The sequence below is a fragment of the Cucurbita maxima genome, unplaced genomic scaffold (assembly GCF_002738345.1).
Source record: "Cucurbita maxima cultivar Rimu unplaced genomic scaffold, Cmax_1.0 Cma_Scf00006, whole genome shotgun sequence".
Taxonomy (NCBI): domain Eukaryota; kingdom Viridiplantae; phylum Streptophyta; class Magnoliopsida; order Cucurbitales; family Cucurbitaceae; genus Cucurbita; species Cucurbita maxima.
Genome location: NW_019272022.1, coordinates 3,419,368 through 3,430,199, shown reverse-complemented (window position 1 = coordinate 3,430,199; position 10,832 = coordinate 3,419,368). Strand labels below are relative to the sequence as shown.

Sequence of the window (10,832 nt, the reverse complement as noted above, 5' to 3'; positions counted from 1 at the left end):
CTGATACCATTTGTAACGACCCAGATCCACCGCTAGCACATATTGTCCTCTTTGGCTTTCCCTTTCGAGCTTCTCTCAAGTCTTTAAAACGTGTCTGCTAAGGGAAGATTTCCATACCCTTGTAAATGGTGTTTTTGTTCTCCTTCCTAACTAAGAATGTTTGATTAATCCACCAAACCTAAATGGTGTGAATGTATTCTTATTTATAATCAAATAAATTACAAGGATATGGAATAGATACCTCTGGTAGATATTTGCCTTATAATAAAATATCAAATATAATATATACGGACATCACACACACATATATATAAAATATTTATAATAAACACGAGAAATAAGAATTAATTATTCATAACCACACTCTTTAATAATTGTTATATTTCAACCGAAAAAATTCAAACTTACAATTTATTATATGCAAATAACATATTTTAGTTTTGACGGTTAAACATAAGGATTCATTAAACGTTCAACTAAAAAACACACCAAAACGAAAACACAATCTCAAAATCATTCCCTAAACTCAATAAAGACACAATTACATTGCAAAGTCTCTAGCCATTATCTATGAAGGACCGGGTGGATCCTTATGACCTACCCCAGGGCTGTGCCCAGGTGACGTCGGTCGAAAAGCGTCCATCTCGACATATTTATACCGATTTATCGAGAATGTCGACATCGAAGCAGGAGGCGTTATTGCTGGCGAATAAATATCATGTCGGGGTCGTGATGTTACCGAGAGGAAATAAAGGAAAAAAACGACGAGAGCGAGAAGGTGAAAACTTCTAAGAGGCATAACAAAGGGAAGAAAGAAAAAAAGAGAAACTCGTAGCGTTTGTTTGTTATTGAGACGTTATGAGCAGAGGTATTTAAGATGAATTTCTTAAAATTTCTTATTATTAATAATGAGAATAATTTCCTCATTTAGATGGTTTGATGAGACCACGCTCATTATTTCAAATTAGGGAAAGGAATTTCTAGAAGCAATTGATTTGTATAATCTCTAACTTTATATTATATAAAGTTGATATTTATTTGAATGTATTTATAATTTTCTAATATATATTTTAAAAATAAATAATTAATAAATAAAACTAATACAAATAAGCTTATTTTTTAAAACTAAATTTATTAATATATATACATATATACCTTGATTAGACAACACCAAAGCAAGCTTAATGAACAAGAAGCTCCGAATTAAATAAAATAAAAGAAAATTATATTAAATTTGAATTATTAAATTTTAAGAAAATAAAAATGCTTCTTCCACTAACCTTCTAAATCTTAGACTTGACAGATTAATAATATTTTTCATCTTCCTCAAAATAATAATAATATTATTATTATTATTATTAATTACTTAATTAATTAAAGAAATACTTTCCATCGATTAATTATATTTTTAATTAACGAATTATTTGAAATTTAAGATAATATGAATTAATAAAAAGAAAAATTAGAAATCCTTAAATAAATATTAATGGTAAAAAGTTGAAAGCTTACTAAAATTTGAGGACTAAAGTATAAATAGTTAAATTTGAGGGACCAAATTAGAAATAAATAAAAATAAAAGATGGACAACTTTTCTTAGTAGTATGAGAAAGTGGTTGCCAAATATGTAGTTTCAAAGTCCTAGAATTGCAAAAGTTCTTGAACGGGGTTCGCCTGCGACTATGGTGGGCCCTACCTTTTTATTCTCTCATGATTATAGTTTTAATACGATCCCGACGTTCTTTTTCTGCTCCTACAATATGATCATATTACTTACTTATCTTACTTTCAATAGTGAAAATTACCTTCATAAATTAACACAGTATCCTTTCATTATATTAAAATTAAATTAAATGGGTATTTATGTCGATGTATTTAAAATTATTATTATTATTATTATTATTTTTAGGGAGGGAGGAGCGTCCTAGGATAGGTCACAGTAATATAACTTTATAGGACTATGTCACATCTTTTTGTAATTATTTGTCCTATTCATTCCATTCAAACAAAAAAAAAAACAATATATTTATTACATTTTTGACATGTAAATAAAACTCTTGGGATTATTCCAATCTCGGGAATTTTGTTAAATTACGAATTTAGCCCTTGAATTTTCATGTTTATGTCTAATATAACAATAAATTTTCGATTTTATATCCAATAAGTTTTTTAATTTTAACGACGTCGAATACGTCAATAACTTGTGAGATACAAAATCGAAAATTTACGAATTTAATAGTGACAATAATGAAAGGTTCATAACTGCATTTTAACTATTAAAACTTCATACGATACAAAAATCTCACTTAGAAATCGGATTTTGATGAGAGATGGTTGTAGCGGTTTCGAACGCGGGAGTAATGGAAATAAAGTTAGAAATAAAGAAAATTATAAATTATTTTTTGATATCATCATCATCTCATCTCATCTCTCACCAAGCTGCATCTAATTTGTTTAGTTTTTTCAAGCTAATTTAATGCAAGAGGGGACATGCTTTATTCATACCATTCAATACACAAATTATAAATTAATGTAATTCTTATATCAAAAGATGGTTAAAAATTAATTTTTATGATTTTACAGTCAAATTTATAATTTGATTTGGAAAAATTTAGTTCTTGTGATTTTACATTTATTTACGGTTAAATTGTAAATTTAAGGCAGCTAGTTTTTAATTTTTATGATTTTAAGGGTAGATTTGATAGTATTAATTTTCCGACAAAATTGAAAATTTGAAATTCCTATGATTTTAAGTGTTAGAACTAGTGTCTTAAAGTTTGCTAAAACACTGAAGGAAGTAATTGTGAAGTTTTTGTAGAAGCTTTATCGAATCATAAAGGCGAAAATAGAACGGAATAGATGGTTTAAAGAAATTCTTTCGTCCACAAGCGAACATTTTTATAAAAGAAAAAATTATAAAGATAATTATCACATCGAATAAGTTATCTCCTATCAAAGGATGCCTTTTTTTAAAAAAAAAAAATAATAATAATAATAATATTAGCATATGTTTAACTTTGATAAATTATATGGTTGGGTATATATTCCCTTGTAAATTTTTATTAGAGAATTAAAAATATTTTAATCTTTTTAATTTACTTGTTTAAAACATATTAATATATTTATGACACTTTTTTTTTTTTTTTTTTATTAAACCCTAAACATATTAATATTTTAATCTTTAATTTACTTATTTAAAACATATTAGATTTTTATTAGTATATATTAGCATTTTTTTTAAAAGAAGAATTTAGTACATCATGGATTTTAGGAATTAAAAAAGGGTTCGGAAAAGTAGGAAGAAAAGTGTTCATATACCTTTCAATTAGGGTTTCATTGATTCCTTTTAGAGTTCAAACAAAAAAAAAAAGACCAAGATCATTGGCATACCAGGAATGTGACTTCGACTCGAGTTTCTCTTCATTCTTTTAATTGTTGGCCTAAGTACACAACGAAATTTAGGATAACAATTTCTAAAAAATAAAACGTTTTGATGACATAGGATCCGAAACAAAATATTTAACGACTGACATGACATTAATAAGATAATTTAAGAAAGTCAAAATAAGATATCAACTATAATTATACAACATCTACACTTACTAGGTTTGGGGTAAAGGTAAAGATATTCTAGTGGTTGTTGAGATCTATAACACGTAAGAGCAGAGATTCAAATATTTATCATTTTAGTTGAAATATGTATTAATCAATTGAATTATACTCGGTTCGACCAGTTTTGAATATAGTAACACATCACTCCCAAGTTCCCATCGTTCGGCCAATTCTACCGTTCTTATTCTCGACACCGACCCAGAAATGGCTTTCTAAAGCTTCATCCCCTTATTTATTTACTCTTTTGAAGTCGCTCTACATTCCAGCAACATCTTCTTACAGCAAACTTACATACCTATTTACAATAACACTAATATTTCATGGTTCAACCGTTTCAGAGGGGGCCAAAAGGGCAAAAAAAGGGATTATATATTTTATATTTGTACATAACTTATTAGTTTTATTCGGTTAGTTTAGACAGCAAAAACAGGCTACCAGAGGACAGGAATACTGAAGCAGCTAAGCAAAGCAAATCACCTGGAGATTGTATAGCCGCCTTTTTACTCTTGTCAAAGAACCCGATTAGAAGCAGCATCACTATGACATGCCCGAGCTTCGTTTTCAGCTCGTTAACCGTCGTTATGTTCATCCATTTTGGTCGTTCCTACAAAAATACCATTTAACATAATCCAATATGAGCTAATCTATACACGTTTCGGTGAATAAACAATGTTAAAAAACCACCTTTCATCCATATGTTTCGTTAAAGTAACAATTTAATCCTAAATTTTAGTACGTAACAATTTATTCTCTACCATATAAATCTGGTAACAATTTATTCTCTACCATATAAATCTGGTAACAATTTAGTCATTAAGCTTTAGTACGTAACAATTTAGTTTCTATCATAAAAATTAAAAAAACTCATTATACGAATTTTCATTACGGACTAAGTCATGAAAAAGTTTAAACCAAAAGAATTAATTCATTACATACTAAGTTCAAAGACCGAAGTGTTGAGATCGACTGACCTTTAAAGTGAACAAGCCAAATAAATTGGACCTATGCTCAATGTTTCTCTTTGACAAAGTCCGTTCGGTTCCAAGATGGCTGATAAACAGCTCATAGAGACCCGTCCCAAAGACGAGCATCACAGTTCCTAAGAGATACACATCTGCATACCATTTGAAGCAAAAAAGATTTAAAGATTCAAAGATAAACAGTTCTCAACATAAACTTGGCATCAGATCAAATTTCTTTCCTACAAAGATTCAAAGATATTTTTTTACAACAAAAATGAAAAAAAGATTCGACCGGTAGAAAATCAGAGACAAAGATATTAATTCGAGAGTAATTCACGGTAAGTACCGATAGCCTCAACCAGCAACATTATCACTTTTCCACGATTTACAAAATATTCGGAGAACGATGCTGCTACATGAACGCACCCCTGCATTTCAGTCATGTAGTATAGAATATCAAGGAAGGCAGAGCACATATCATTTATGTAATCAAAATCAAAACTCAAGGAACATCAATCAGCTTGTGGTGTTCATGGTTATTCGAGTACACCAATCTACTAGAACTTAAAGGCGAGTCTACAATATATTCTCCAACCAGGGCCCAACAATACAGAATCTTGAAAAAAAATCTCAATTCATAAATTCCCAACAGTTCTAAATCATTGAAAAGAAAAGATTGTCCTCAACAATATTATTACTCAACACTTTCATTTATAATTTTGTAAGTGAAACCAAGTGTATCTTAAAATAACAGCCTCATACCAAGAGCAAGGCGAAAACAAGTCAGACTTATTGAAATGATGTCCACCTAACCATGCACAATCCTTACTTGTCATAACGAAATTTAAGAGGAATAACAAGGGCACAGTTTAAAGCACTGACATAACAAACCAAAGTCTTAAAAGCACGTTGATCTGGCAAAAAAAGTTGAAATGTTGACCACCTAACTGTTAGGAATCACGGACCTTCAAAATGGTATGATATTGTCCACTTTGAAAACTCTTATGGCTTTGCTGTTGGTTTCCCCAAAATACCTCATACCAATGGAGATGTATTCTTTACTTAGAAACCCATAATCATCCCCTTAATTAGCCGATGTGGGACAACTCTCCCAACAATCCTCAACACTAACCACATATCCGGAATTCATTATTTACGAAGTTCTTCGGTAGTAAGACAAAGTACCTTCAAATAACGGCCTCATACAATCCTTACTCTGTACTGGGAAATATAAGGAGATGAAATAAGAAGGGCACAGCTAAAAGCACTAACAGAACAAATTAAAGTCCTAAAAACACGTCGGTATGGCGAAACAAGTCAAACTTATTGAAACGATGACCACCCATGACCCAACCACATATCCAGAATTTGTATCTATTACCACAACAGAACTTTAAACGATGGCAATCTCCATACTGTCAGACTGAAAAGGAAAAAACTCCAACCCAACTCGTCCATTCCCACCCTTTCCGTCTCTTTCTCCCTCATTCTACTAATTCAAAACTTAATTTGAAAGTCATATTTCAACGGGAATGGAAGTCAGAAAGGGAGGACGCATACAATCGTCAACAATTCGGTTGGAAAGAGATGTTCGCAAATGTCAATTCGTCTAGGTTAGCTACATCCTTAGTTCACTGCACTCAATAGAATTTCAAGGAGCTCTGCTACCATCATATCTTTGTAAAGAAGACCAAATTTGTCAACTAAATCGTATTCTTAAAACGAAGAAAGTGTAGTAAGCAATTGAAGATCTCATAACACACAAACAAAACGAAAATCCTGGCCTGTGACAACAGAATTTTGTGTTAGAGAGCTGGAACTTAATCATCGTACCTTGATGAAACAGAGTATAGACCCAACCAAAGATCCGAAGACGCCCAAAAATGCCATAAATCGGCATCGATAAATGGCCTGAAATACCATGGAAAAATATATTGTCAAACTACAAAGCTACTACTGAATTAACACCCATATAGAAATTAGACATGCACAACCTTTTCCAGGTCCTCCTCTATGATACCCGACTTTTCCAGTGCCGACGTGCGGGACGCCATGCCAATATCGGATTGAATTGAAGGAGCAGAAGCAGCAGGAACATGAGGTCCTGAGCTGGCGGTTGCAAAGGCGGGAAATCTACGGCCACAACCGATAAGGTGGGTTTTATACCCAATAAAGCTATTGAATTTTGGATAAGATTGCAGGTACTGGTGGTAAGCTTGGATGATCATCGTGGAAGGTCGGACAGTGGTGGTTAGAGATCTGGAAGGGCCACTAATCAACGGTGGAGATGGTTGCATGGTGGCAGCCGGAGATGGAAGGGGAGAGGAAGGGTTCAAACATCAAAGAAGATTGCAATACAGCGGCGCCAGCCACTGAGGTCCGAGGAAATGGGAGTTGAGAAAGGTACGGATCATATGAGGGGCCGAAGTTATGGGCCGAATTTAAAGTTGATACTCTATGATTAGTTCGTTCCCTGTTTCATCACGGCACGTTGATATTGCCCGCGCGGAGGGAAGCGATTTTTTTTTTTTTTTTTTTTNTTTTTTTTTTTTTTTTTTTTTTTTTTTTTTTTTTTTTTTTTTTTTTTTTTTTTTTTTTTTTTTTTTTTTTTTTTTTTTTTGCTTTCTTTCCAACCACGGGGAATGGGAATTTTTAATTATCTCTTTTTTCTGAATAAATTTTTATTTCTTCACTACTTTCCACACAATTAAAAACGAAATAAAAATGGTCTACTTATCTTAATTAAGGAATGTTACCATTAAAATGTATTTTTTATATTGTAATTAAATATTAAGAATTATATGATATTGTAAAGATTCAAACCTCTAATTTACTTAGAGATTTTGAATAATTGTTGCAAGATTTAGCTTTGGATGATAATAGCAGAAATAGATTTGAAATCATTTTGGACTGATCTTATAAAATAAAAATCCGAAAAAGATAAAAGAGGGGGAAAATAAATAAAAAAATAAGAATAAAAGAGGGGGAAAAAAAAAGCTTCAAGAAAGGGCGTGGAATGGGACGTTTTTTGAATGAAATAAAAGGTGGCAAAACGACCTGCCAGCTTCAATATTTGCTTCGACGTGGCAGGTCGCGCGAATTGGGCTTCGTCGCAGACGACAAACATACCATCTTTTTCGCGGTTCCTTCTACAACACGTGTAACCTACTCTCCTAAGCTTCCAGGAAACGTTCAGCCAGCCGACACATCCCCACGATTCGTTTTAGAAACCCTCNCCCCCCCAAAAATCCCCCCCCCCCCCCCATTTTCGCATCCGCTGGCCCTATCCCCACGATCCCCTTTGCATCTCGACCGGGGCTGCAACCATACATGATAATCTCCCCTTTACTGATTATTTCTTAATTAACTAATACAATTCTGAAGAGTGATCACTTTACTCATGGGAGATGGTGGATTGGTACGAACACTTTTGAAAAAGTTTAAAGTAAAGCTAAGAGAGTTTATGCTCAAAGTGGACAATATCATACTATTGTGGAGAATCGTGATTTCCAACACGATATCAAAATCATGTCTTTAACTTAATCAATGTCAAGAGAATTCTCAAATGTCGAACAAATAAATTGTGAGGTTCGAAAATGTAGTCAAAAGTAATTCAAGTGTAGAACAAATGATGTACTTTGTTCGAGGATTCTAGTGAAGGAATTGAGCCTTAATTGAGGAGGATGTTCGAGGGCTCCACAGGCGGGCTCCACAAGCCTTACTTTATTCGAGGAGAAGATTGTAGAGGATTGTTAGGAGGGAATCACACATTGACATGACTATGGATTTATAAACAAGTAATACATCTCCTATGAAGATTTTTGAGAAAATTCAAAATAAAACCATGATGCGCTCAAATTAGACAATATTATATAATTTTATGGAGTAATGATTCCTAACCACTAAGAGCTTTCCTCATCCTCTTATGGAGTAATGATTCCTAACCACTAAGAGCTTTCCTCATCCTCTTGATGTGTTTGATCGAAAATTCTGTATTGCTACCCTCTCTTCCATTCTAATGATAGCCACCAATACTGTACATCTATTCTCGGTATCATTAGTGAACATTTTGAGGCAAGCAAGATTACCCCTTCTGCATGAATCATTTTGACCTCGACAATTTCACCTACTTTACCTTAACAGATTCTTTTTCTTTTCTCTTCTTTTTTTTAACTATTACATGCATTTGCCCCATCTTTTTGACTTGTCCTCATTCTTAGAGAAGGTAGCAGTAAAGTGCAATGAAATTATTGTTAAAGTTTACGTCACATACCACATTAATTGGAGAAAGGAACGAGGCGTTGCTTATAAGAGTGTAGAAATTTCTCCCTAATAAATCCGTTTTAAAATTTTGAGGGAAAATCTAAAAATAAAAGTCCACGCATGACAATATTTACTAGCAGTGGGCTTGAACTGTTACAAATGATATTAGAGTCAGACATCGATTGGTATGCCAACGAGGACATTAGACCCCAAAAGAGTGAATTGTGAGATTTCACATTGGTTGAAGAGGGAAACGAAGCATTACTTATAAGGGTATGTAAACCTCTTTCTAGTAGACGGCTTATAATGGTGAAAAAACCTTTTTTTTTAATAGATGCGTTTTACCATCTGGAGGGAAAACTCAAAAATAAGCCCCAAAAAAAAAAAAAAAGAAGAAGACAATTTAAATCATTTAAATTGAAAGAGAATCATCTGATATTTAAAAGCTATTACCTGTTGTAGCCTTCAGATGTCCTTCCATTCTCCTGAAAGCTGCGAGGCTTTATATTTAAGATAAATCCTCCGTGTCTGCATTCCAATTGGTGGTAACGGGCAATAAGAGGAACAGCTAGAAAATTACAGTATAAGTTTGGTATTTTACTTTCTAAAGCAAAGTATGTAAAAAAGAGAGAAATTCAGTTGAAATAATAGGTCCAGTTATCATGTATCATTCAAGTAATGAAACAAGTTACTTTTAAAAATACCAATGATAATTAAATGTACAAAGAAGTCATCTAGATTAATGTGAAAATGGATCTCTGAAAATCTTAGGACCAAAAAAAAAATGAAAGTAGCTTCAAATGATTCCACTGACAGAAGAAATCAAATATATGTACGTTTAAAATAGGTATTTCTACGCCCTCATTGGAAAATTGGAAAACAGTCCTGGCCCAAATAACTTTTTGGTTCCTAAACTCTCATTAATTCCTGAGTTTCAAAATTTTAGATTCTTACCTTCAGTTTTGAGTTATAATTTCCATTTAGTTCTTGGTTTTAGAATTTTACATTTTTATCCGTATGTTTTTCACTATGAATACTTACTTTTAATCCTAAGTTTTGATGTTTGTTTGAATTAGTTCATAGAAAATGAATGTAGATGACCAAAAGTGAGCATCAATGAGAATTCAAGAGTAAAGGTGTAAAACTTGAAACATAAAATACTAAATGAAAACTAAAATCGAAACTTTAGTTTTGAAATCTAAGGACCAAATAAGAACTAAACACAAATTCAAACATAAAAATGTATATTGAATAAAATCTATACTCAATAATTTTTCCTAAAATGTATCATAGCAAAGAAAAAGTTATGACTACGGTTCTTAAAAACAGAAGTACAAAAATAAAATCAAATTTGATACTATATGTTTCCGATCTAATCAGTATAGTTGATTTTAGCATTAATAAGGATCCAATAAATAATTCTGCAGATGTAATTGAAGGAAACCATCACTCGACAAAGCTTTGGATAAATTCTCAGATAACAAAATATGCTCTAACAGTAGTTATTTAGTTTTTAGATGCGTTAAAAGAAGGAAAGGAAGATACCTAAACCTTCGCCGCCCATTGCAACGACTTTTTGATAAGTTTGCATTCCTTCTTCAGTGTTTCTCCTCGGCCATGCCTAAAATTGAGCTCTGGAACACAACAAAGTGGTTAAGAGTGAGATCAGCTGCTGATTCAAATATACCTTCGCCTTTTTTTTGTTCTCTTTCGTGTCACTCAATTGCAATCAGTTTATGAGAAATTGCATCGATCTCAAATGCCACCAAATTTCCTATCCAGCCTAAAGCGGCATACTCATCCCCTGATTTGGATTGCCGGCATAATCTGTGCTGCCATAGCCCTAGCAGTGATAATCGCAGGCATCGTCATCTTCATCGGCTATGTGACGATCCGCCCTAGGGTGCCTACAATCAGCGTAACCGACGGACATCTCGACAGAATCCGAAGCAGCAGAACCGGCTTGCTTGAAGTCCAGATGAAGATCGTCGTCCGAGC

The 10,832-nt window shown here is 32.8% G+C and overlaps 1 protein-coding gene across 1 annotated transcript; it reads right to left on the bottom strand.

Annotated features, from left to right (window-relative positions):
- Positions 1-3,695: 3,695 nt before the first annotated feature.
- On the bottom strand, positions 3,696-7,062 carry LOC111480745. The gene is made up of 5 exons (XM_023125905.1): positions 6,566-7,062; positions 6,405-6,482; positions 4,918-4,999; positions 4,581-4,723; positions 3,696-4,213 (listed from the first exon to the last, which is right to left on the bottom strand). The coding sequence occupies exons 1-5, from the start codon at positions 6,866-6,868 to the stop codon at positions 4,010-4,012; spliced, it is 810 nt and encodes a 269-aa protein (XP_022981673.1). The 5' UTR covers positions 6,869-7,062; the 3' UTR covers positions 3,696-4,009.
- Between the last annotated feature and the right edge of the window lie 3,770 nt (positions 7,063-10,832).

Excerpts from the sequence above, each read along its gene's own strand:
- LOC111480745 (XM_023125905.1), bottom strand. The coding sequence starts at position 6,868 with ATGCAACCATCTCCACCGTTGATTAGTGGCCCTTCCAGATCTCTAACC. Across the intron at positions 6,483-6,565 it reads TAGAGGAGGACCTGGAAAAG|GCCATTTATCGATGCCGATT; the intron begins GTTGTGCATGTC and ends ATGGTATTTCAG. Across the intron at positions 5,000-6,404 it reads CTATACTCTGTTTCATCAAG|GGGTGCGTTCATGTAGCAGC; the intron begins GTACGATGATTA and ends ACTGAAATGCAG.